Source organism: Lithobates pipiens, unplaced genomic scaffold (assembly GCF_037356315.1).
Source record: "Lithobates pipiens isolate NorthernLeopardFrog02 unplaced genomic scaffold, aLitPip1_a1.2 Scaffold_25, whole genome shotgun sequence".
Lineage (NCBI taxonomy): Eukaryota > Metazoa > Chordata > Amphibia > Anura > Ranidae > Lithobates > Lithobates pipiens.
In genome coordinates this window covers 191,997,772-192,025,381 of record NW_027507787.1, presented here as the reverse complement: position 1 = coordinate 192,025,381, position 27,610 = coordinate 191,997,772, and the positions used below count along the sequence as shown (strand labels likewise).

Genomic DNA, 27,610 nt, shown 5'->3' with positions numbered 1-27,610 from the left:
TTTGAAGTTATTCTTCATCTTACTACACATGCAAGCTTAAAAGTTCCCAATGCCTCTCCGAGTATGATGTTCTAGACTTTCTATAATCTCTCAGTTACCACTGCAAGGTGGCCATTCTTCACAAGCTGTTCCTCTGCCAGTTCCACTTCTCTGGCTTTTCCTAACTAGGAAAGTTATAGCAGCTAGAAAGCATACACATTCCATCACCCAAAACTCACATGCAGGCCCAAGAAAGGAAGCTCTGCAGCATTCCACAAGCCTTCTCAAAAAATGGCAATGCAGACAGAAAAAAAAAGCCCAATTACTTCCTGATATTAAGAAGGGTGCAGTGATCTTGATTACTACAATTACTCTGGTCACTTGTAGTTATTGCAAAGTAATAATGGGTTGGAGTTTCTTCACCAACAACCTAAAGAAGCCTAGTAACTCTCCCCTATCTTGTTTTGCCACAATATTGGCATTGTGTCCACCGTAGCATTTGCAGTGGTAGAGCAGTGTAGGATTGGCCGTAAGATTTCTTTGATGCAGTTGGCCAGCTTAAACAAATATTGCAATGTGTGTGAATTAAAGATCCCTGTTTTTCAGTGCATAGTGTGCAGAGGGTTTATCTAGAACTCACCAACAACCTGTGACTAATTGTTCTTTACTAGGTGGATGCAGCATCAGACCGATGCTGCAGCTGTCCCCCTCAGAACCAAGCCACCAAACACCTCTGATGGCTCGGTTCTCACTCCTCCCCAAGCATTGCTCCTGCTCTGCTCCTCTACACTCATTGGAGCGATAAGCTGTGGAGGTGCGTGGAGCGGGTGTCTCAGCGGCTCGCTGAGACTGCCATCAGTCAAGGCAGATCCAGACTTGGGAAGTTGGGATGACGCGCTGCCTCAATGGACTTCAGAACGCTCTCTGCTGAAAACAGGTCACAGGAGAGCAAAACTAATTGCACTCCTGTGACCCAGAGGAGAAGCCCAGTCTAAAAAGCCAAGGCAGGACTTGTCCTTTAAATTAATTTACTATCATTTATTAGCTTTAACAAGTTATCATTTGAAAAAGAAAAAAGCCTAAAAGCAGAACTCCAGTCATTTATTTTTTTGCAAACTTATAGGCCCAGGTTGGCTTGATGTAAGCATCCGTATCTGATTGACTGTTGGGTGTGCTGAAAATTTGCCTGTGCTACATACAGTGATAGTCGCAATCTTCTAGGTGCTGCTCAAGCGACTTCCCTTCTGCACACAAACTGCACCACCATCATTCGAAAATTTGTCCTAGGCATTTTAATGGATATAAGTCAGTCATTCTCTGATTAGATGAGGTGGAAATTATACGATCATCATTATCTTCATCATCATCTCCTACTCACTTCTTCCAATTAGAGAATGCATTGTACTGAAAAAAACTACAAGGCATTCTCCTAATGGCACGATTGCCAAACAATCAATCGTTTGGGTTCAGTGTGCAGAGAGTAAGTACTTTGAGCAGTACCCAAAAGGTCATGGCTATCGCTGTACATAGAAAGGACTACTGCAGTGATTTTCAGCAACCCCAGAGGGTCCTCCAAATATCGGATATGGATATTTACATCTGCAAGTTTGAAGAAAAGTTCATTCCTGGAGTTATAATAATTTGAGTGAATGTATTAAACCAACTAAAAACAACATATTTTTAAAATGTCCATCATGAACTATAAAATTCAGTTTTTTCAGGAAAAATTACAGTACACATGACCAACAAACCTGACCCAGTAGCTCTGGTAGGCCAAGAACCTGTGCAGAAAACACTCCCAAACAGATAAAAATACTTGGCATCAGACCCAAAAATCCACGAAGATTCTTCGGGGCAATTTCTCCTAAGTACATAGGAACCACACTGAGAGAAATGCCTGCAAACAAGATCATTTATTGAGGGGTTAATACAAAAGCAAATCTGACATTTACACCCAACAAAGATACAAGTTTGTTACAATCGGCAAGGTCCAGTCATTTAAAGGTTTGCAATTAGCAGGTTTTTGTAGCATTCCATGCATACTTTTTACTGATTAAAGTATTAGTAACATGGGGAAGAAACACTATGGCACTTGCTATACTGAGTTTAGACAGCAGTAATTCACACAAATTGTAAGATGTAATGCAATACTGTTGTGCGGACAGAGCCCGCAAGAAAGTTCTCCATCTTGTGATCTTGTTTTGTGCATGTGTGAAGAGTTTAAAGAATACAGTCTTAGTGAAGACTGTAAGCATATTAAAACCAAAAGAACAAAAATGTGGTTCATTGACACCAATCCTTAGGCTGGCCATACATTATACAATTTTATTGTACAATTTTCTTTTAGATTCACCAAAACCATATACCGCAATATAAGGGCCGAACCTAAACACTTTCATTTTGTATGCAATCAGGCAGGCCCTTGCACTACATAGTTGAAGGTAAATCCTAAATAAATTGAAGAAAATTGTATAATATATGGCCAGCCTTTCTTTTGATGTGGTTGCTGCCTTAATTTTTTTTTTCAGGCCCCATCCCCCTTTTTATTTTCATCTGTAGATCCAACCCGTTTCACATTTCCTGTCTTAGGGTAAAAACATTCAATTACTGTACTGTATTTACAGAGGAGAAAAGTTGTCATCCTAGGCTACTCCGATTTGGACTCCAAACACCACTTCATCTCAAAATTGGGGTAGTGAGGTCAGTAGTTTATAGAAGATATCAGGGAAGGCTAATGTTCTTTGAGTTCAACTCACAGGAAGTGACAAAGCATTGCATTTCCAGCAGATATGCAGGTTTTTATTTCTGTAAAGACAGTGCTGAGCCTGAAAATTTTAAATTAACAAAGCATCTACAGACTGGTAAGCGGAAATTGATTAAAGGTTTGTTCTTGTATTTAGATAGCTTTTCAAAAGAGGTCAAACAAGTGATCTAATGTCAGTTGTCCTGGCTAACCAAAATCATGTCTCCAAATGTTCAGGCAAACCTAAATGAGATGCTACAAATAGTTTTTAATGCAGTAGAGCAGTGATGGTGAACCTTGGCACCCCAGATGCTTTGGAACTACATTTCCCATGATGCTCATGCACTCTGCAGTGAAGTGGAGAATCATGGGAAATGTAGTTCCAAAACATCTGGGGTGCCAAGGTTCGCCATCACTGCAGTAGAGTTTATGTTGTCAGAACATTATATGGTCAGAAGATAAGCATTAAGCCCACTGGGACATGGAAAACAAGTAAATCCTTGTCAGAAGCTCGAACGCGTACTCTACTCTACTGTTTGTGTCCCTGTTGGATAGATTATTATTTTTTTTTTTTTGGGGCAAGTTAAGGGAAAAGGAAATCTCCCAAAAACTAACACATGAGTAAAACGCCTGACAGAGGCTCAAACCTGTCCCTCTATCCAAAACCAACGTTTTAACTGGTTGTAGGAATATAACAACAGGTCCTACACAAGACTAACATACTGTATCCAAATGTTAACCTTAAGTGGCCTATGAAAGTCCAATATAAGCACCAATTTTGGGTAAATGGACTAGCTGTATGTGAGATTTTGTTTTCTCTTTAAAAGTACTAAAACAAAGTTAACTAAGGCTGGCCATACATGGCTTTGAACCGTTAATGGCCAGGCTGATTGTACCAAAATGATCGATTGATCAACTTGGCTACAACCAGCCTACCAGATGCTCTTGCGATTATTGCTAGTGGCCGCTATAACCGCTAGCAATAATCAGTGTCTTCTCCCGTTGAGGACTTCTTCCCCTGCCCCGCCGGGATTAGATAATGGCCCAGCAGGAGGGATTCCCGCATCACTGTATGTGTATGGCTGGCCTAAGAGTGAATGTTTACCTATTCACAAGGATTTCTTCTTTAATTCCATCACTTTAGGCTTAAATTACAAACAAGGGGAAAGAAGGGGGAGGCATGTGTAAACAAAATGAAGGAAGGGGGGAGGCATGTGTAAACAAAGTGAAGGAAGGGGGAGGCACAAATGCAGGGTAGAGAGGCCAAGGAAAAGGAAGCCTATGTGAGGAAAATGAGAAACGGGAATATTGTATAGACAAATGTTTGTGCTATTTCGTGTAAATATGCTTGTCCGTTAAAGTGAACACCTGTTTTTGCAACCTATGAGCTACATATTCACCATCCCTAAAATAAACGAAAATTTATTTGCAATGCGGTTTTCCTCTAAATAAAGAAAAAAAAAAATAAAGAAAAAAAATTCTCACTGAATGCAAGGCAGCGTTTCTCCTACTTTGGTGGTCATTAACCACTTCAGCCCCGGAAGAATTTACCCCCTTCCTGACCAGAGCACTTTTTGCGATTCGGCACTGCGTCGCTTTAACTGACAAATGCGCGGTCGTGCGAGGTTGTACCCAAATAAAATTGACATCCTTTTGTTCCCACAAATAGAGCTTTCTTTTGGTGGTATTTGATCGCCCCTGCGTTTATTTTTTACGCTATAAAACAAAAAAGCGTCAATTTTGAAAAAAAACACGCATTATTTTTTCCTATAAGAAATATCCCCCCCCCCCAAAAAAAAATCATAATAAACGTATATTGATTGGTTTGCGCAAAAGTTATAGAGTCTACAAAATGGGGGACAGCTTTATAGCATTTCTATTATTTTTTTTTTTTACTGTGATTTTTATCATGACTGTAACATTATGGCATATGCCTCAGACAATTTTGACACATTTTTGGGACCATTGGCATTAATACAGCGATCAATGCTATAAAATTGCATTGATTACAGTAAAAATTTCACTGTCAGTGAAGGGGTTAACACTAGGGGAAGCTCGAGGGGTTAACTATTTTCCCTGGGAGGCTATTCCAACTGAAGGGGGAGGGGACTGACCAGAGGATGCGACGGATCGTGGTTCCTAGCTAAAAAAGAACACACAATCTGTCACTCCTGTCAGAACAGAACAGGGAAGTGTGTGTTTACACACACTTGTCCCTGTTCTGTTTCTCCTGGTCACGATCGCTAATGGCCAGCGGTCATCGCGACCGTCAGCCATGAGCACCTGCACCCCTGGTGTACAGTGGGAGCGCGCCTGCTATCCCGACCCCACAAGCCGATGTATAGCTACGACGGCTCATGCAGGGGAGCCAACTTGCCGTAGTATAACTGTGGCGGTTGGTCGGGAAGAGGTTAAAAAGGAAAGAACACCAATAATAGGATTTTTATAACAGCAACAGCTTACCTGCAAAATCCTTTTCTTGGAGTACATCATGAGACAGAGAGCCCAAGTAATAACTTAATGGGTATATAGGCACCTTCAGGTGATGGACACTGGTATACCCAATACAGGAACGTTCACTCCCCTATATAATCCCTCCTCCTAACAGGAGTACCTCAGTTTTTGTAGCAAAGCAATATACTTAAACCCCAAAAAGAGGGGAGGGACCACTGTATCCCATGATGTACTCTAAGAAAAGGATTTTACAGGTAAGCGGTTATACAAATCCTATTTTCTTTATCGTACATCATGGGACACAGAGCCTAAGTAATAACTTAATGGGACGTCCCATAGCAATGCTGCACAACCCACACGGTACCCTCATACTGCTGCCTGAAACACACTGCGCCCAAAAGCGATATCCTCATACCTCCTTACATCCACTTGATAAAACTTGTTGAATGCATGTACTAAAGACTAGGGATGAGCTCTGGTGTGTTCGCACACTCCACGTGTAGAGCCCGCCAGGAAGTCGGCGCAGCACTAATCACAGGCGGTGAGACATTGCCCAATCTCTGCAGCCGCACATCAGGGCAATGTCTCACTGCCTCAGATTAGCGCAGCGCTGCGCCGACTTCCTGGTGGGCTCTGCACATGGAGTATGCGAACATGCCGGAGCTCATCCTTACTGAAGACCAAGTTGCGGCCTTACAGATCTGAGCCATGGAGTCCTGGTGATGCACTGCCCAAGAAGCACTAACCGACCTGGGAGAGTGCGCTTTGATTTGAAAAGGAGGAATCTTACCCCTTAAATTAGAAGTCTGAATTATAAGTTGCCGAATCCACTTAGCAACACTGGATTTCGACGCTGCTTGTCCTTTCTTAGGACCCTCTGGCAGAATAAAGAAGACGTCAGTCTTCCGAATCTGAGCAGTCGTCTTTAAATAGACTTTGACAGCTCTCACCACATCAAGACAATGTACTGACTTTTCTTCCCTGGAACATGGTCTTGGAAAAAACAAATGGCAGGATAAGGTCTTAGTTCAGGTGGAAATCTGAGACCACCTTTGGTAAAAAACCTGGATGGAGGGCACAACACCACTCAATCCTCATGAATAATCAAATATGGCTCTTTACAAGAAAGAGCAGCCAATTCCGAAACCCTCCTTGCTAAGGATATAGCAACCAAAAAATACCAACTTCCTTGTCAGAAGGACTAAGGTAATATGTTGTATCTGTTCAAATGGCTGTTTTTGTAACACTGACAAAACTAAAGTTCAAGTCCCATGGGTTCAAAGGAGGTTTGACTGGTGGATTAAGCATCACCCCTTGCATAAAACCCCAGACTAAAGAATGTGTAGCAAGCAGTCTTTGAAATAAGACTGATAAAAGCAGAGACTTGGCGAACTTCATCTCTATCCCTAATTGTAGAAAGTCAAGAATTCTGCCTATGATACACCTCAGAGGGTGTCAAGCCTTGGATTCACAACAGGAAACATAAGCCCTCCAGACTCGAATATATAGTCTTGGAAGCTAGCTTCCCTGCATTATTCAAGGTAGGGATCTGACCCGGAAAGCCCACGTTTCTTCAGAATGTGGGTTTCAATGGCCAAGCCATTAAATTTAGTGTTTGTAAGGTAGGATGGAATATCGGCCCCTGTGAGAGTAGGTCTGGCAGTAGTGTGAGGGACCATGGACCCTCCACTGCCATCTTTACGATTTCTGCATGCCATGACCTCCTGGGCCATGCTGGTGCTACCAGAATTACCGGCTTTCTTTCCAGATTGATCCTGCAAAGAAGTCAAGGCAGCAACTGAATAGAGGGAAATGCATAAATTAGTGAATACTAAGTACTGATCCCACGGGATCACCAACGCATCTGTTCCACATGCGAGTGGATCCCTTGTCCTGGACACAAAGTTGACTAACTTTATGTTGAATCTGGACGCTAGAAGATCTACGTCCGGAGTCCCCATTTTTGGCAAACAGCCCAAAAAATGTCGGAGAGAAGAAACCATCCACCCTGGAATAACTACTGGTGACTCAGGTAGTCCGCCTGCCCATTCTTTACTCCCAGAATGAAGACTGCCAACAGGCACAGAACATTCCTTTATGCTCAAGTCAGAATATGGTTCACCTCTCTCTGCACTGACAGACCAGGCCTTCAGAGCCAGGTGCACAGCCCGAATCACTAGGATATTGATGGGCAAGGTTCTTTCGGCTCTTGACCACTGTTCCTGGACAGTTGACTTTTCTAGTACTGCTCCTCAGCCTGAAAGGCTGGCATCTGTCACTTTCCAGATAAAAGGTCTGAAGGATTTGCCTTTCAGCAGATTCTGGATTAGTAATCACAAATTGAGGCTTTGGGACAGATTTATGGACAGCCGCATTGGCAAGTTTAAAGCTTGAATTGTCCTGTTCCAAGCAGACAGGATACTGTTTTGCAACAGTCTTGAATGTAACTGGGTATAAGGAACCGATTCGAATGAAGCCACCATCTTTCCTAGCAAACTCAAAGGCGAATGGAGGGATTGCCTTTTGACCTGACCATCTGCACCAGCTCTTATGGAGTTGATTTTTGCCTGAGGCAAGAACACCTTTTTCTTGGCTGTGTCTGTGATCAGACCCAAGTACTCCAGCCTTTTTATCTGTTTTAAAGGAAAATTTCTCTAGGTTGAGAATCCAACAACCCAAAAACTTTCCAGGTAACTTGGTTGTAATGCGTACGCATTGCTCTAAACAAGCCACTGACTGGTCTATTAGCAATTAGACATGTGCAGAGTGAAATATTTTGTTATGGAATTTCGTTTTCGTCCGAAAAATACATTTATTTGGTTACTCCCAAAAATTTGATTTTGTTTTTCATTCAAATATTGCATTCGTCAGAAAATCTGCATGAATTACTGTCGAATCTGTCTTTGAAGGCTTATGGTGGCTGTCGAATGTATAAAGAAGATTCAACGGAGCTGCTAAACTCTACATAGCCTATAGGTGGAGCATTTGACTCCAGAAATGTATGATTGCAGTGTCGTACAATTTCGATGCTCCGTCGAATATTATTATAAACGTGTGCGTTTTTCGTTGCTTTGTCGAATCTCCGTCGTTCATGTTGAATGAATGGTCCAAGTCACAGTGTCAGGTGTCAGATAGTGAGTGACTGATAATAACGAATATGGCGGCAACCCATTATGAGAGCGACATGGAGGATGTTCCTGGGCCATCTACAAGTGTTTCTGTATATATATATATATATATATATATATATATATATATATATATATATATATATATATATATATATATATATATATATATATATTATATACTCGTTCAAACAGAAACTGGTGGACTGCTGATAGCGATCACTGATCAGTTAACAAGATTCTATTATAATAATAATAATATTAATAAATCTCCCCCCCCCCCCCAACACAGGCAGCCTCTGAGGCTATCACAACAACACTAGTATCACTATAAGGTTCTCACACTAGCACATTAGCAGCAGATTATTAGGAAAAAGCTAAGTTGAACTGTAGCTTGCTTCACCATTGCTCTGCTGCTGTGCTTAATAAATAAAATTAATAATTTGGGTTCTCTGACAAGTGACAATTCAAACGGACCAGCTAAAATTGACCGTCTCTCTCTGCTAGCAATCGTAAGTGAAAGTAAGTTGGCTGTACGTGTGCACTTAGTTCTAGCTATTTTACTGCTCATCCTCTTTGGTTACAATCAGCCAATAACATTCATCATCATTTTTATTTTACTTCCCCCACCCAATTCCAGAATCTTTTCTCTGTCTAATCTTTTCTCTCTATTTCGAATATTTTCTCTCTGTCGAATCTCTTCTCTATATAATCTTGGACTAATAGAGGTAAGGTTAGGCATATTCTACCACAGGTTCAATAGACACAGATTGTTATTGTCAGAGTCACTTCGAATCTCCTATTCTATATTGAACTGTTGTAACAACGAAAATGAAAATAAAGCATTTATGTCGGATCTTTCATTTTTCGGATTTTCGGCTTTCGTTATCATTTGTCACAAGCTGCTGCGGCCATGCACAGACTGACACTGAGCTAAGTGAAGACAACAGATTAAGGTATGTGCACGTACTCCCTCTATTGGAGATTTAAGGCATGACATTTTTTCCCGTAATGAAGAAATCATAGGTGGACTTTTTAGTTCCAAAGTTTCCTCCCTTAACTGATCCCTGCCGCAGGATTTGCCAATTTGACAATCCAGCCTTCACCACCCATCATGGCAGGCTGCGTTTAACAAACCTTCAAGTACCGGGTCCCTTTTTAATCGGGGGTTTCACTCCCTTGGACCTGTAAAAGCATCCCGCCAGGAAAAGCTTTTAGGTAATGAAGCATGACCAAAGCCCTGGGTCCCGCGGTCCAGCTCTGCAAAGAGAGGCGTTACAGGCAAAGCCTTGTGCTTGGATACGAGGCCCAGGTACCATCCACTTTGGCCTCAGTGGCACTTTGGATGGATCTGGTCTATAGAGGCTATTTAAATTCAGCATGGATCCCTCCTGGAGCTCCTCAGAGCACATCTTCACTCGTGACCAACACCTTAGACACTGGCGAAAAACTGAGGTGGTACTGATAGGAGGAGGAGGTTATATAGGGGAGTGAACTTCCTGTATTTGGTATACCAGTGTCAAGCACCTAAAGGTGCTTATATACCCATTAAGTTATTACTTAGGCTCTGTGTCCCATGATGTATGATAAAGAAAGTATTATTTATTGTCCTAGTTTAATAGAGCCAAACTATTAACTTATTGGCTGATACTTTAAAGCCTACGCAAACACATTCAAGACCAGCCAACAAATTTTGTTTTTGGGTCGTGAATTCAAAAAAACATACAAACTCCATGACAAAAACAGTATGCATCCAGGGCTGAGAGCTCCAACAAGAGAGAGCTATTGCTACAGATATATTTCCACCCTTGCATATTATGCAATTTAAAGTACAGGATTTTACACTAGGTTCCTGCATAAAATTTGCATGAAAAAAAAAAAAATTGCATTTGGAGTGAACTAGAACACAGGATATTCCCATTCAGGCATGTTTTGTACTATAAATAAAATCCATAAATATTTGCATTGCCTTAGGCTTTACCTTTTTAAAAAAAAAAAAAAAAAAAGAAGAAGTTACTTTTAAAATGTAATCGGTTACAAAATTAAGGGGCTGTACAAGAGCAATAAATGTCAAATAGAGTAACCCATACTAACCAATTCAATTTTATTACTGATGGAAAAATTATTTCCATTGGCTACAGGCAGCTGCTTCTTACACATTTGCTCTTTGCCTTCTAAAATAAGTTGGACAAATCCAGGAAGCAGGCAAGTTTGAGTTATAACACTTGATTACAGTATCTGGTCTGAAAAGCAATTTTATTAGACATTCAGAATCGGCGTTTCAGTATCACTGCAGCAAAGGGACACAATAAATGGTTATGTTTTTTGCTTTATGAGTATGTGCTACAAGCAATTAGGAGGCCTTACCTGAGTGAATGCCGGTGATAAACCGTCCAATGATCACCATCTCTGGGGACCCTAAAATCCGGCTAAAACCCATCAAAGCACCGGCTATGAAGACCAATGGGGAGCTCTTTATCACTGTTCCTTTCCTGCAGGACATAATTAACAGTACTGACCATTAGCCAGTGAATGGACTTATACCAGGAGCTTCAGAAACAATTGAAGTTTTGTATGAGAGTATAGATCAGCAACTGCAAAGTCAAAATAAATTCTGAGAACTTTTCCTCTGTCTAAACTTGCTAAACTTACCCCCTCTCCTGGATACTAGGAACCATATGGTAACTTTAGTGCTCACCTCTGCAAGTCACTGCTAGATCCCATGTAAAATTCCTATACAAATCCCACTTTCTCAAAATCTGCATTTATACAAGCTTAGATGCCTCCACCATCCCCCAGATTGAATGTTCAGGTATAGTTGTAGGCAGTTAGGCCGCGTACACACGCGGGGACTGTTCGCTCAACTTTGTCCGCTGAACAGTGTTTCGGCGGACAGTCCGCTCGTGTGTGGGCTTTCAGCGGACAGTTTCAGCGGACAGTCTGCTGAACAAAGTTTTTCGGAAATTCCGAAAAACTGTCCGCTGAAACAAAGTTTCAGCGAACAGTCCCCTCGTGTGTAGGCTTGTTCGTCAAACTAAGTTCCGCGCATGCTCAGAAAGGATTTACATGCCGAAGTTTGCATTGCAGTGTATAGGACGTCGTTTTCTAGTCCCGTCGTACGTGCCGTTCACGTCATCGCGCACGGTTTCAGCGGACTGTTCGTTCGTCGTGTGTGGGCAAGTCCGTCCATGCTAATTTTGAGAGGACTGTCCGCTGAAACTGTTTGACGAACAAAGTTGAGCGAACAGTCCCCGCGTGTGTACGCGGCCTTACAGTTAGCGTGCTACTAGGTGGCTCTGTTCCCAATACAGTATAATAAAAGGGAAAGTGGTAATTGGGTGTTAGGCGCCTTTTCTAGGAAAACCTTCCTCTAGTGATGTAATGGAGTGGAGTTAGTACTTATATAAAATGGCAGGATGGGAGGAGTCAGGTGAGATTGAGCAAAAGAGCCAAACAACCCAGCGCTACTAGGATGTAATTGGCTACTGACCTAAAGGGTGCTCTAGAGGGCTGAAAGCCCAGGCAAAGTGGTTCAGAATACAGTAGGAACAGCTGTAGTCATCCTGACTCTTTATGGTCTTCTGCGAGTTGTAAATGGAGTGCAAAAGGCCTTTTAAGCCAGGCCAGAGCCTCTGATGCGAGTACTAGTACACCCTTGAATGACTGTGCCATTTAGGAACTTGCCTGGCTGGGCAGAGCTATACCAGCGGCATTGGAAGAGACTGGTAGATTAATGAGAGCACCTTGATTAAACTCAGTAACGGAAGCTGAATGCTGTGGATTTACTGTACATGGGGAAAGATGACTTACAAAACGTATGTGCTGGTATTCCGTGTTTAAATGACAACTACAGAATGTCTACTCCTGTGTATGGTAATCCACACCGAAGATTTCTGCTAGTATGTCAATGTGATGTTAGATGTCATAGAAAATTTAGAAAGTTACAATAAAGTGTGGAAAATGCATTGGTGTGTGGTCACCCCTTTATTCTCAACTAATCAGGCCTATGGCCAAGAAGGTCGTGAGCAGCCCTATGGCCAGGAGTATGACACAATTTGGCGGAGGGTTCCATCCACAGCAGGTGGGTAGCTGGCTTATTCAAGAAGCAGGGTGGTTACGTGTACAGTTTAGCAGCAACACCTGACCAATCACAAGCTTCCAGTGCCTATGCAGGAATCCAGAGAAAGTGCTCACTATTGCCCCCAAAGGTGGACTGAGGCTGCCGTTTAATGCAGGGTTGAAGTCAACGTAGCTCTCCAAGCAAATCTTCTCTATAAGAACACAGTTTCTATACTCTTTACATTGTTCACTCTAAATATTAGTTCTTCATTACACTCTATGCACAATGGATAACAGTTCTATACACTTCATAACTCTTCTCTCTCTGTATTGCGCAGCATTTCTGAGACAGTACTACCGAGCTTGTACCAGGACTTCGACAGCCTAGTAACCCATCCCCTCACACCTTCACTCCCAGTGTCATTAAAATGTATGTTTCACTTGAATACTAATAAGATGTACATCACTCGTGCTTGCTCTTCTCCTGAGGCCTCACTCCATTTTTCATGACTCCCAGGATGGGTTCCTAGGATGCTCTGTGCTGAGAGGTCAGACCCAGTATTCCAATTGGGAGAGAAGGAGCCTAAGCACAAAAGCTCCTTCACTACAAGGGCCTCCGTCACGTTTGCTATGTCACCGCTTCCCGGCTGGCTGCATGTACATGACACTAGTACGGTAGTCATTAGCAATGCCAATATAGCCTCCTCCATGTAGACATTGAAACTATCTCCTCTTGTCCATTTTTTAAGTCCTGTTTTTTGTAATATGCCATACATGCATTGCACCCCTTTAAGGGTGTCCTTAAAGTGGTTGTAAAGGCTGAAGGTTTTTTTACCTTCATGCACATATACAGTATGCAGCTTTCCCCACAGCCCCCTAAATACATACCAGACCTTGAGCCAACAACAATGCGCCCAAGAGCTGCTGCTGTCCCAGTTCTCTGCCTCCTCATTTGCTGAGACACAGAAGTGGGAGCCATTGGTCAATCATAGCCAGTGAAGAGGGACTGCTGGGCATGGCTGATCCCCACTCTGTGTGTCTTATGGACACACAGAACAGGGCTTGAAAGTGAGCACACACACGTACCCCTATAGCAAGTAGCTTCCTATGGTTGCACTTGGAGTACTGGTGAGGGACCCGAGAAGAGGAGGATTGGGGCTACTCTATGCAATACCATTGCACAGTGCAGGTAAGCATAACACGTTTGTTGGTTATTTAAAAAAATAAAATGGAACCTTTAGTATTACTTTAAGTAACTTCAGACCAGGCCAAGTTGAACAATAAATGCTCTTTACTGAAGCTGTTCAAGAAGTAACAAACAATTCACACGACATCTTCAACATGTACCCGTTTTGTTAAGTGCTGTTCACCTGGTGCCCCTGAATGCCAATGATGTAGTCATACTTTATAAAGGTGACAAAGTACTCAAATCCCAAAGTCCATATAGCAGTGGCATAAATTCCTATCCCCAGAAACCCCAGCTGGGTTCCCACAGGGGGTGGTTAATTGCAAGGATTAGTTCACATATTTAGTAGCATTCTGTTCCTTAACCACTTAAGGACCGCCTCACACCAATGTACGTCGGCAGAATGGCACGGCTGGGCACGTTGCTTTTTAAGTGCCCAGCCATGGGTCGGGAGCGCATGTTTAATAAAAATGCTATAAAACCATCTCCTATTTTGTAAACGCTATAACTTTTGCGAAAACCAATCAATAATTGCCAATTGTGATTTTTTTTTATTTTTTTATTTTTTTTACAAAAAATATGTAGAATACGTATCGGCTTAAACTGAGGGAAAAAAAAAAAAAAGTTTTTTTTTTTTTAAATATAATTTCTGGGGTAGCAAAAAGTAAAAAAAATAATACTTTTTTTTGTTTATAGCTCCATTTTTGTTTATAGCTCAAAAAAAATAAAAACCACAGATCAAATACCACCAAAAGAAAGCTCTATTTGTGGGGAGAAAAAAAAAAAAAAAAAAAAAGACGCCAATTTTGTTTGGGGAACGCGCAATTGTCAGTTAAAGGGACGCAGTGCCGAATCGCAAAAAGAGGCTTGGTCCTTTGGCTGCAAATTGGTCCGGGCTTAAGTGGTTAAGTGGTAAGGCCTGAAACTGTACCTCCGGCCCTCTTACTGCAGCGCCCTCGAGGGGTGGTCTCTCCCCCCCTAGATTCATAGAGCTACCAGAGGGCAGTACTTCTGAAAAAGACCAAGGAAACCTGGCCAGCAGTGTTAACCCTTTCCTCCCAGGGAGTACCACCCTAGCAGGGCAAGCACAACTACACATTGCAGTTAACTCATTCGGATTTACAGTTTTACAGAGGAAAACAAAGTAATTAAAACCACAATAGGAAAAAAAAACAAAAACAAAACCATGATGCAATCCATTGGATGCACCCGTTTACACCCTTACATGACAATTGGCACCTCAGGAACTATGTGCACTCATATGGGACGGGGGAGATGTCTAGTCATAACCCTATAACTTGGAATTGTTTTTTAAAAAAGAGATTAGCATGGTTCTACAGTGGAAAACACTAAAGCCAGCCATAGTTTGAATCTCAACCAATTCAGCGGGGAAACGGACGAAATTGGAACTATGTATGGACAGGTTGATTGTACCCAAATTGATCAATCAAAAATTATTTTGCACCCATTGGTGGCCAGTTGCTAATCTGTCTCTATCCAGCTTTAAGAAGCAGCCATCAGAGAACAGACTACATCCAAGTAGAGTATTTGCCAGATGTTAAATGTGTCAGCTGTATTTGGCCATCCTTGTATGAGTTTCATATTGCCTATGCTTGCTGGGACATTACTGCTGCTGGTAGAGTTTTAATTAATGGAGAACCCACCAATCCGTTCTCTCTCTGTCTGAAACACTTTGGAAAGATACCTCCTTACCTCTGTGGATTACAAATACCTTCACTTGAAGGTTAAGCACTCCAGCGTTAACTTTAAAAGGGGCCCCACAATTAGCAATGGGGCAATTGGGACAGTAGTATCCTTAGAGTATTACTTACAGTAAGTAGGCATCAGGGCTGGGCTCAGCCCTTCCGTCTCTGAGCTGGTCCCTCAGCTGTCGGCTAATTGCCAGCTCCTATCTCTCCACAGTTACTCAGCTGTTGATATCCTGCTAGTCATTCCTGCTACTTAAGCCGTCCAGCCCAGAAGATCTCTGCCTTTGCCAACATCACGGAGACTATCTCCTTCTGGCTCCAGATCCTGCTTGCCGTTTTACTACGCTGAACTCCGGCTCCCTGATGTTTGGCTTGTCTGACTATTTGTTTTGGTTCCTGAACTCTGGCTATGTTTTGACTATGTTTGTTCTATTTACTTTTATTATTAAACAAGTGCGATTTAACTGTACTTCTGTCTCGGTTTGATTTCATGGTTTCTGACAGTAGATGTTTCTTCTATTTTGCTGCAAAATATTTTGGAAAATGCATTAAATATTAAAAGAAGATACATTTAAAATGATTGCAAGGTTTCTTCCATTTCAGGTATCTAAATATTTTGGAAGACTGGGGTGGTAAATGAAGGAAGGAGGTGGCTTTTTGTTTACAAAGTTGCCCAGATGATAGCACAGACAGTTGCATATTTTGGGCCAGATTTACCTACTGGCCAGAGGAGAGAGTCCAGTAATTTCTGGGTAGGCCCTTAGTAGGTAGCTGCATCCTCCTTGCTCTTTATTGGGGATATTTGTTGCATGGTAATAGCATTGTTCTGCACTTGCCCAGTGCCTTTTGGGCAAGGTCTTTCAGTGACTATAAAGAAGACGAACACTTATACTCTTCAAATTGCTATAATATTGAATTCTGCTACTGTAATTAAACCACTACATTTACTATTGTGAAGCCTGTTAACCGCCTATTTTCTGTATTTAATAAAGCTCATTGATGTATTGGTCTGTTATTGGGTCCAGTTTCAGGATGGGTCATCATTGTAAACAGTAGGAAAACCCATCATCTATCAGAAGCTCCTATGGGGGTAGTGCTACAATTAGAATGTATGTGTGTTAGACAAACATAAGGCCTGATCTGATAAAGCAGTATAAAGTGTTATTATGTAGAAGTGCAAGCTCCTGCCATTAAGAGAAAACCATTATGTAAATGAAAAGGCCTGGGTTAATAGTGTGAGAAAGTGGTTAATCTGGAATGGAAGATAGCAGGCAGCCTTGGATGAGGTTTGAAGTAAACTATATTCTGCTCGGCTAGTCACAATATGTTCTCATCATATACACAGCCATGCTATTGATGTGAGCAACTTGGCTATCCCATGGATATTAATTGTCTGTGTGTGATCATTACTGTGAATGAGAATGGCACAGAACTAATAAATCCTACAGAGATGAAGGACTCTAACTTTTAAGTGGCATCCAATGAGGTCTTACCCTTCAATTAACCCTTGAATTATCAACATTTGAGGAGCATTATCATAAATTACTAGATTTATGCAAATACTCAACTTTACGCAAGTCAGATGTTGGAGGGCAGTAAGACTGGTTTAGCATCTTTTCTATTTCATGTTTGGAATAAAAAAAAAAAAAAGACTGCTAGCTTTTAGCGAAGATTAAGATTTCAGTTTAGAAGCAGAGTTCCACATTTCCCACGACAAAGTGATTTCAAAGTACACTGCAGTCAGAACTGAAAACAAAAAATTGAAAGAACTAGATTATAACTATAATATTCTTAAAAGTGTTCACTCCGCCCCTTCTACCTAACCTGTATAAAAAAAAAAAAAAAAAAAATAAAAGTTACGTGCCAGTAACGTTTTTTCCAAGAGTCTTTCAGGACAGCACACTTGAGACCTCGGCTCCTCCCTTCTCAGGAAACACCCCCTCCACCAGTGTTTTAAACCACGCCATCGCCATCCCTCCAGCCCGTCAGTTTTTCCATGAGAACCTCCAGCCAGTCTAGGGAGACACAAGAACACATCATACCAACCTTCATACTCCTGATGCTCTCGCGTCCTGGTGGCAAAAAATTATTTGGGTGGGTACCGGTGCTGTCCTGAAAAACTCTTGGAAAAAACGTTAGGTTACCGGTGCATAACTTAGATTTTGCCCCTTTCGTCTTTCAGGAAAGCACACTTGAGGGGATAAGCGAGCACTTTCCCTAGGATGGGACTACTGCTTGCAGGACTTCACGCCCAAAGGCCTGGTCCTGGGCAGACAACAAGTCCAGTCTGTAGTGCTTAACGGAAGTCTTAAAACTCGACCACGTTGCTGCTCTGCAGATCTGTTCGGGTATAGCACCAGCCCACTCTGCTTGCGATGTTGCCATGGCCCTAGTGGAACGAGCCCTAATACCTTCGGGGACCGCCACCCCTTTTGCTATATAGGCCTGACTGAGAGCCAACCTCAGCCACCTGGCTATAGTATATCTGGAAGCTCTTGACCCCCGATTCGTAACCTCCAAGTATTGTAATACACATCTCCTGACATCTAACCTGTGGAAGATGTGCTCCTGTTCCCTCACAGGATTTGAACAAAAAGTGGGTAAGCAGATTTCCTGGCTCCTATTAAATTTTGAAGCCACCTTTGGCAAAAAGCCTGGATCGGTTTTAAAAATAATCCGATCTGGAAATACATGAAAAAAAGGGTGCCCTCCTTGAGAGGACTTCTAACTCACTAACCCTCCTTGCGGTAATGATTGCCACCAAAAAACAAAAAAAACTGTCTTAAGAGGATCCCCTGTAAGAGCCTGCAATACTAGGGAGAGATCCCAGACCAGAAAAGGATGGACGCTGACTGATCTCTGCCTACTTAAAGCTTTAAAGAACCTGGAAATCCAAGGATTCACTGGTAGTTGTTTAAGAAATACACTTAAAAGCATAAACCTGACCCTTAAGAGTACTGAAGGCCAATCCCTTATCTGACCCACTCTGTAGGAACTCCAGCAATGCTACTGGACTGCGAACGCTAAAGGAGCTCTCCGCACACCAAGAATTAAATTTCTTCCAGACTTCCAAATAAATCTTGCGCGTCTCTTCTTTCCTAGAATTTAGAACCTTTTGGAGAACCCCTTACTTTTCAGCATCTCCTCTTCGGTAGCCAGGCCGTCAGATTCCACCTCTCCACCTGAGGGCAGCAGATTGGGCCTTGATAGAGGAGGTCTTCCCTGACCGGCAATATCCAAGGCGGTTCCACTGCCAGCTTCTTTAGGACCAGGAACCACAGCCTCATGGGCCAGTGTGGTGGGAATAAAACCCTCTGCCCCGAGGTGGGACTTGTGACACTACATCCTGCTGTTCCAGCTCCTCCAGAGACGCCGGTAAAGCTGCCGCTTTTTCTGCACACCTTGGCAAATCTGTTATTAGCAGCCTGTGTGGGGGGGGGGGAGAATTCCAGTCTGTACCCCCTCCTTGTAATCCCTAGAATGAACGGATTGGAGGTAACCGACTCCCACTGTGGGAGGAAAGCCCCCAGTTTTCCTCCCACCGGGGTTAACTTGTCAATGGGATTTTCAGGGCTGTTCAGGAGGGCGAAAAATCGTGCCCTTTGCCGTTGTTGGGCCAAACTTTTTTCGGAGACTCTGCCCTCAGAAAATTAAACAACTTCTGCGGGCGAGCCTTCTTTTTAGACTGTTACCCCAACTTTTTCTTTAAGGGAAAGGCCTTCTTTTTAATCGGCTGTTCGATCTAGGATAGCCTCCAAGTCCGGACCGAACAGTAAATCCCCCCGTGAAATGGACTCCGCAAAGCTTTATCTTTGAAGCATTGTCTCCTTGACAGGTTTTTAGCCAGAGAGCTCTCCTGGCTGAATTGGCCAAGGCAGAGGATCTAGCAGACTGATTCTGCTGAGGCATCCTCAATGTATGTGACCCCCTTTAAACGCATTGCGAAAGAGGAGAGTATCGTCTCTTTTGCGGTCCCAGCCTCAATATGTGCCTTTATGTGTGTTAGCCAGTGCTCCATGTTACACGCACCACTGTGACAGCCATGGCAGGCTTAAAATTCCCTAGGGTGGAATCCCAAGTCTTCTTGAATAGAGAATCCATCCTCTTATCAATGGGGTCTGATAGCACTCCCAATATCTTCAAAGGCCAAATCTGTCTTTCTGGATACCTGAGAAAAGGCAGCATCCAGTCTAGGAGATTTGTTCCATACAGCCGCTTCATCCTCTGCAAAAGGGAATCTGCATTTTAAGGCCCTTTCTGGGTCTCGCCATTCTTGATAGCATCAACCAGAACCTCATGGATCAAAAAGACCTTCCTCTTCTGCTCTCCAAGACCCTTGTACATCTGATCATGGAGAGACAGATTTTTTCTCCTCCTGGATACCAAAGGTGGTATGGATGGATGCCAAGAGCTCCTCCACCTCTTCCAGGGAGAGTTTGTAATGGGAGGTTTGAATGGACTCACTATCCATATTCTCTCCGTCTGACACCCTTGAGGAGTCTGAGGTTACACCGTCAGACTCATCCTCAAAAGTCTGTCTGGTGCCCCCAGATAACCCTTCACTGATAGAGGGACCTGCTGAAGGACCAGGTGCGGCATCTTTCTGTGCTGGCAGAGGATTAGATGGGGGTTGTGGGGGATGGAAACTCGCAAACAGCATCTTAAAAGATTGGAACGTGCTGGAAAGCTCCTTAAAGTGGTGTTGCAACCAAAAAATAAAAAAAGAGTTTAAAAATCTTTAAAAAAATAAAAAATAAATAATTGGAAAAAAATAAAAAAAATTATACTCACCTCTAAATACCTGTTGCTAGGGGGTTCCTCGTAGTCTGCCTTCATTGCCCGAGCTGGTGATATCACTTCCTCTCGCGCCGCACAGTCATCTGGGACCTGTCACGTGTCCCAGATGACTGTGCGGCGTATCACAGCGCCCTGCGCCGCTCGCGCATGTGCAGTGGGTGCCTGGCTGTGAAGCCACAGCCGGGTGCATACAGTACGAATGACGGCGCCGCAAGCGGAGCGGGGAATGAGGGGGAGGCTTCGTTCCCCGCATCGCTGGACCCTGGGACAGGTAAGTGTCCGATTATTAAAAGTCAGCAGCTGCAGTATTTGTAGCTGCTGACTTTTTTTTTTTTTTTTTTTTAGGGGCACCCCACTTTAATGGACGCTGCCAGGTCAGAACCCTGCTCCTCAGAATGTTCCTTAACCAGCCCCTCGATACAGTCCCTACACATAAATTTGGTCCAAGATTCCCTCAAAGTACTCCTACATGATGGACACTTCCTCTTGGTATTGTGAGGGGACCTAGACTTTTCAGTGGTCTTGACCTGAAACGACAAAACAAACCCCACAGCATGAGAAACTATCAGTACCACAATACACCAGACCACACCTGACACCAGGAGGGCACACCCCCCCCCCCCCCCAGGACCGACCACCACCAGGGTACCAGAAGTATGCAGAAACTCCCTCTGACCACCTAGAGGGGAATTCACCAGTGGAGCTAAAACGGGAATATGGTAAGGGAACACCACCCCAGGGTTCCACTTACCTTAGAGTGGCTGGCGATTGTGTCACCCTGAACCGATCGGGAAGCGTCTGCTTCAGACATCCCTTCAGACTAGAACGAACGAAGAGTGGTCGTGATCGTTGCTTCTAATGCTGACACTACAGCAAAAACCAAAGCTTCCACCAGCCGTCATACCGCTCGCTTTACATCCTGCGGCCGGAAACCGCGGGTCAAGCGGAAGTGCTTGCCCCTGCCGGAACTGACATCACCTGCTGTTCAGCCCAAAATCTAGCTCCATACTGGCCGCCACAAGACTAGGGGAATGCAGCACAAACCCCCCTACCTCTCCCCAAGGTACTGTAAAGCAAGCGCCTTCAAAAACTTCCCCAAGATGGGACAGGGTGCGCTTAGTACACTAGGCAGATGAAGGACTCCCCATCCTAGCTGCAATGCATTGAGAGACCTCTGTCTCTCCATTACAGGAAAATACCGGCCTCAGCCTCCCCAGCTGAAAAAAATGGCCTTGGTTCCTAGCAGTGTCTCCCTTCTGGAGAAAACACAGAAAACTAACGGCAGGAGGGATGGCGTGGCTTAAAACTCTGGTGTTTCCTGAGAAGGGAGTATTACAATTAGAAATAGTCAGGCTTTTCTTCCATTTTAAATCTTGAAATGCGTTCAAGTAACAGATCCTTCTTTGTCAGCAATGTACCTACAAGGGTCCAAGTATTGCAGTACTGAACCAGTGTACCATACTACCTTTTTGTCAATCTAGTGACCCGGGAAATCCATTTCTTTAATTGTGTGTAATGCAGGAGAGTTATTCCCAGTTGCAGCCTACTGCAGTCTCCTTGTATTTTCAACACATTGCACATGCATTTTTTCCTTGGGAAAGGTGGGTTTGGCTGGTAACAAGTGTGGCAGACTAAATTCTTAATACTGCACCAAAACAGAGGTATGAAACTGCCTTTAGAGGATGTTTGATGTCTCAAAAGGAGAATATGTATTCAAATGCAGTGTTTGGCATGCCAATCAATCACAGTCTGATCATTTGCTGTAGTTCTATACTGTAATACATTCACTGCCCCTACACAAAGGCTTTAACCACTTTGGTACCAGGGCCAATATTTGCACACGTTAAAATGCACATTTTAGGCCTGAAGCGTTAGTAAACCCCGTTCTCAAATATTATACATTCTCTGAAGAAAAAAAGACCATGAAGAATAAAATGATGGCAATTGCACTTTATGTCACACAATATCAGCGCACGTTTATCAAATGCAAATTATCAGTAAAAAATGCTCAAAAGTTGATCTTTTGCACACAAAACACAATATGTTAACCAATTTTTGGCAAAATATAAAAAGGTTTTGATGGGTAAAGAGATACCCAACAAGTCAAGTCACCCAGGAACCAGTGACAGGTTATCAGTTTAGAGAGTTAGCCATGGGTGGCTCTAGAAGCTAACGGAGCACAGATTGTGCTCCCTTAGCTTCATCCTCGGCCACAGCAGCCAGGAAAAGGGACAGCTGAACCTGGAAGTTATGTAGAACACGTCGCTTCCATGTTCATTCACCGGAGGGTGGAAAAAAAATAATAAAATCAGTGACTGGGCATTGATTGGTCTCCCTCCGTTCCACCCTCCATGCTGGTCCCAGGTCCGCAAGTGGAACAGCGGAGCCTAGAAAGTCTGGTGGGCGTGGAAGTGATCGATTTGTTTTACAGCCACCCAAATCACTTCTACCTAAAAGTCCTTTGACAGCTTAACACATTTAAACACACTCCATGCTGCTATAGCAACTGGGGGTGTGTTAAAGTTGGTAGACAGTAGATAAAGCTGAGCTCCAGCATGTAGGATCCCAGAGTGTGCAACAGAAGCTGAAGCAAGTCAGATAGATAATCTTGCCCATTCCTCCCCAGATCTACTGCCCCTTTTCATTCATTTCAGTTCTACCAATCATGGAGGCTCAGTATAACATGTGGGCATTACCCAGGGATGCTCTCCCTTCCAGAATGACATCCACTCCCTTTAGGGCATTTTTTTTTTTAGGAATGTCATATGCATGTTGATGAGGCGGGAAAGAATTAAGGCAAAATAAAGTTTAGGAGTCTAGGTTTAAATGCAATAGAAAGATCCTTTTGCTGGAATCCTTGTGAGTTATAAACAGCTGCCAAGGGCTTTGAAAAACAGAACTAAAATGAAAGACTATTATTATAGAGCTATTATTCAATTCAGAATATTACATAAGTTTGAAAACATGCTAATGCTCCTCTTTTCACAGGTTTGAAATTACGGTGGTTGATTACACTAACTTAAAAAGTGTATATCATGCCAAAAAAATTTTTTCTAGTTCTGGATAGAATGGGGAAGGATTAGAAGTCCAATTTTTTCATCACTATTTGGGGCTCAATTAGAAAGGTTTATGTTTTTGTTGCAGAATTTCCCCTGCATCCCTTCTGCTAAAGATTTGTCAGCGGGGCAGAGGGTGAGGGTTTGTCTTTCTAATGGAGTCCCAAATAGCAGTAAAAAGCGGGACGGGACTCTAGTCCTTCCCTACTTTATCCCCCCCCCCCCCCCCAAAAAAAAAAAACACGTTTTTGCAGGATATACTCTTTACATTTTAAAAATAAACCACCAAAGATAAGAGTTGCAAAATTTACATAAGTTTTTGTTCCCAGGAAATAATAACACATTGCGAATACTAAAAACAGACATACCTTCCAAATCTCGATACCAGAATTCCAACAAACAGAGAACCCAACATTCCACCAATTGCAAACACTGACACCGTCAAGGAATAGAAAATGGTTAATGGTCCTTGCTCGAGAAACTCTCCATATCGCTGGTGCCAGGTACGGTTGTAAAATGCTTTAATATGCTGCAAAAAAGGTTTTAAGATAATGTAATTGGATTGCAAATTACTTTAATGTAGAACCACGTTTTATTATATGGCTGCTCTTAAAACAAAGTAAAATATTAACCGATAACAGTCTAATGCCCCGTACACATGATAGGATTTTCTGACGGAAAATGTTTGACAGGAGCTTGTTGTCGGAAATTCCAACTGTGTGTAGGCTCCATCAGACATCTTCCATTGGAATTTCCGTCACACAAAATTTGAGAGTTGGATCTCAAATTTTCCAACAATATCCGTTCACATAAATTCCAATCGTGTGTACACAATTCCGATTGCACAAAGTGCCACACATGCTCGGAATCAAGCAGAAGACCAGCACTGGCTATTGAACTTCATTTTTCTCGGCTCATCGTGCGTGTTGTACGTCACCACGTTCTTGACGTTCAAAATTTCTGACCAACTTAGTGTGACCGTGTTTATGCAAGACAAGTTTGAGCCAACATCCATCGAAAAAACAAAACAAAAAAAACAAGGGTTTTGTTGTCGGAAAATCCTGTCGTGTGTACAGGGCATGAGAATCCCCATTACGTTACTGGGTACAAATGCAGAAAATCTAGAATGTAATTCGATATATGAATAAAAAAATAAGATAAAATAAATTGTATAAAAGTTCTATTAGACAATCAATGTTTAAATTCTACACAATACATAAGGGTAGTTAAGGATACTCCAGATAATAAACCTAATGAAAAGGTGTAAAAACAAACATTTTAGTACTTAAAAATGACAGGTAATATCCAATTGGTTACTGTAGGACACACTAATAATTATTCCATCATTTTTAAACACAAATACAGTAGATCAGATACATCAATTACAAGTGAAAACAGCTTTGAAATGTAATCAAAAAGAAAAATTGGACAGATGAAAATTCAAAACTTAAAAGGTCTACTAAACTGAAACAAAATATACATTAAATAAGAAAGACACACAAATAGCATTTGTAAGCACAAGTAAAAAATTCTGCACCCTCAAACAAAAATGCTGATGGTTATAAATAGTTTGTGTAGCTTTTGTTCTGTGCTTTTACTATTATAAGCTAAAGGAAATATATACAGTAGTTGACAGTTGTCATAAATCTTCATTAGGATTACATGAGAGACATTAACTGCACACTGGAAAATCTAATTGATTGCAATTATATTGAATTGCTTAGGTCCTGCAAGACTTTTTTTTTTTATTTTTTTTTTTTAAGATTGTTTGGAAAAGCCAGCATGTATGTTTAGAGGTCCTTCAACAAGCACGGCCATCACCTGACATTCCTTTCTAGTGTGCATGACCACACATATGACTCAGTGGTCCAAAGGTTACAGTTAGCCTCAAGCTTGAGAAGAGTAGATTAAAGGCTGGTTCTGCACGCAAAACGCACATCAGCAGAGATTAGAAAAACAATCCGTTACAGCCAGATCTGGAACCGACAATATTTTTATTCAGAATAATGATTTTGTTAAGGCATTCTGAAGTAAATTTCCATCTTTTTAACAATGTTCTGAATAAAAACCATGCAGGTTTCCAGAGCTGACTATAGCAACAGGTACTGTAGTTAATATTTGAAAATTTTGGTGACCATTGTCACCAGGATTTAAAGTGAGGGAAAAATCTAACCCCTTCATTTGTCAGCTGAACAGAAATATGGGAAGTGTTTTCAAAGAGGACATGTTCCAGTGACAATTTCAGAAAGAATTGCTCTCACTTTGGAAAGATCTCCTCTCTCTGCCTTTTGTGTCTGGAAAATCTCCCCACGGCTGAGACAAAGCATAGAATGAATGCTACCATGTCCAACACCAAAATGATGGCTATCGAACAAGACCAAATCCACAAATTTGAAAAGATATGGTTACCCATAGTTAAAATATTACCTACCGCCAACTTTTGATGAATCGGTCCTCCTACCATGGAAGTCATTTAATTAATTCCTTTACTCAATCAAACCATTTATTTCACTGGCACTTGGGTCGACCTTGTGGACTTCAACTTTCTACCCTCCTCCTCTTCTACTTTTTCTCCCCTCTTATTCTAAATTTTACAGCTCACTTTTTAAATGCATACGACCTGTACCCTCAAAATTCATTAGTAAGTAATTACTGTTGGTACTGTTAAATATAGGAGTGATTATATTGTCACATGACGTCTCATCAACTCCTCAGGTTGCATTTAGATACATTCCACTTGAAGGATACTTGTATTTAATTGTTAATATTTGCATGACATTGTATAGCAAAGGGTTTAATTTCTATAAGCGTAATTGGCATACCTGTTAATTGCTGTGTATTTAATAAAATCTTGACAAGGAAAATATCAAGACAGTGAAAAAAAAAAAAATGTATTTACAGGGGTCCAATCCCTGATTTATTCAAAACTAAAATAAAGAGCTTTGGCTTCAATTAAACTAACTCATGAGGTCCGTTCAGTGATGGCTTCCTTTCCTTTGGGGAAGTCACCGGGACCGGATGGCCTTCCCATTGAATTTTATAAGGCTCATGGAGCGATTTTAGCACCTCTATTGGCCTCTCTTTATTCTGAATGTTTGAAGGAAGGAGCTCTACCGGAATCAATGAGCCATGCCCATATAGTTTTAATTCACAAGCACCCAAAAGATCCATCTATCTGCGCTTCATACAGGCCTATTGCTTTATTGAATGTAGATTTTAAGATTTTGACCAAGCTCATGTCTAGGTGAATACAACCCTTGTTCTCTAATATTATTGATTCAGATCAGACAGGATTTATGTTTGGTAGGACTACCAATGTAAATCTAAGGAGATTGTTTACCAATATTTATGCCTCACATCTTAATATAGGCTCTAGGGTAATTGCCTCACTAGATATAGAGAAGGTCTTTGATATGCTGGAGTGGCCATTTTTGTGGGAAGTTATCCGTAGAATGGGCTTTCCAACTGTGTTTATAAACTGGTTGCAGGTCTTATATAGAAATCCAACAGCTATAGTAAAGATGGGGGGTGGATTGTCGACTGCTTTCTCATTGTTTAGGGGAACTTGGCAGGGTTGTGCTCTCTCTCCGACCCTCTTTGCCATGGAGCCTGTGGCGGAGGCTCCGCGCACCCAATATTAAGGGATTGCGGATTGGTTGGCTGGAGGAGAAGGTGGCCCTGTATGCTGATGACCTCTTACTATTCTTAAATGATGCTGGACCCCCTTTCCAAGGGGCTTTGAAGATATTGGACTCTTTTTCAATGGTCACAGGGCTGAAGGTAAACTGGAGAAAATCTTTGTTGTTTCCAATAGATGTAGAGGCCAAAAGTATGGCTTCTAATGATATCCCATTGCAGTGGGTGGAGAACTTTAAATATTTAGGAGTTATTTCCCGTCAAGTTTCTGAATTTATTCCCCTGAATCTGACTCCGATTCTGGGAGATATCGGATTGAAACTGAAGCCATGGAAGTCCTAATCCCTTGTACACACGGTCAGACATTCCAACAACCAAATCCGTCGGGTTTTGTCCGAAACTGTTGCATACACACAGTCGGACAAAGTTGTCAGAAATTCCGATCGTACTTAACGTGATGACGTTATTTCATTAGGACGTGAATACGTTCAGGCTAGTAGCCAATAGCTTTGGTCTAGGAATTTGAGCTGAGCATGCGTGGCACTTTGTCCGATCGGAATTCTCTACACATGATCGGACGAAGTCCAATCGGATCATGTTGTCGGAAAATTTCATAGCCCAGCTGGAAAACTTTGCCCATCGGATACTCCGACGGAAACAGTCCGATGGAGCCCACACACTGTCGGATTATCCGACAACACGGTCCTATCGGACATTGTCCATTGGAATGTCTGACCGTGTGTACAAGGGCTTACCGTTGTCTTTATTGGGGCGTATTAATCTTTTGAAAATGAAAATTATACTAAAATTTATTTATTTAGACAGTCCCCTCAGTGGCTCCCTATGTCCTTCTTTACAAAAAT

The 27,610-nt window shown here is 42.2% G+C and overlaps 1 protein-coding gene across 1 annotated transcript in view; it reads right to left on the bottom strand.

Annotated features, from left to right (window-relative positions):
* Positions 1 to 27,610, bottom strand: part of LOC143930762 (solute carrier family 2, facilitated glucose transporter member 9-like) — a 107,575-nt gene that overhangs the window by 57,533 nt on the left and 22,432 nt on the right. The window contains exons 3-5 of the mRNA XM_077455338.1: positions 23,480 to 23,640; positions 10,672 to 10,796; positions 1,731 to 1,876 (exon numbers count right to left, since the gene is read on the bottom strand). Coding sequence (XP_077311464.1) covers positions 1,731 to 1,876; positions 10,672 to 10,796; positions 23,480 to 23,640 — 432 coding nt within the window. The remainder of the gene's footprint in view (positions 1 to 1,730; positions 1,877 to 10,671; positions 10,797 to 23,479; positions 23,641 to 27,610) is intronic.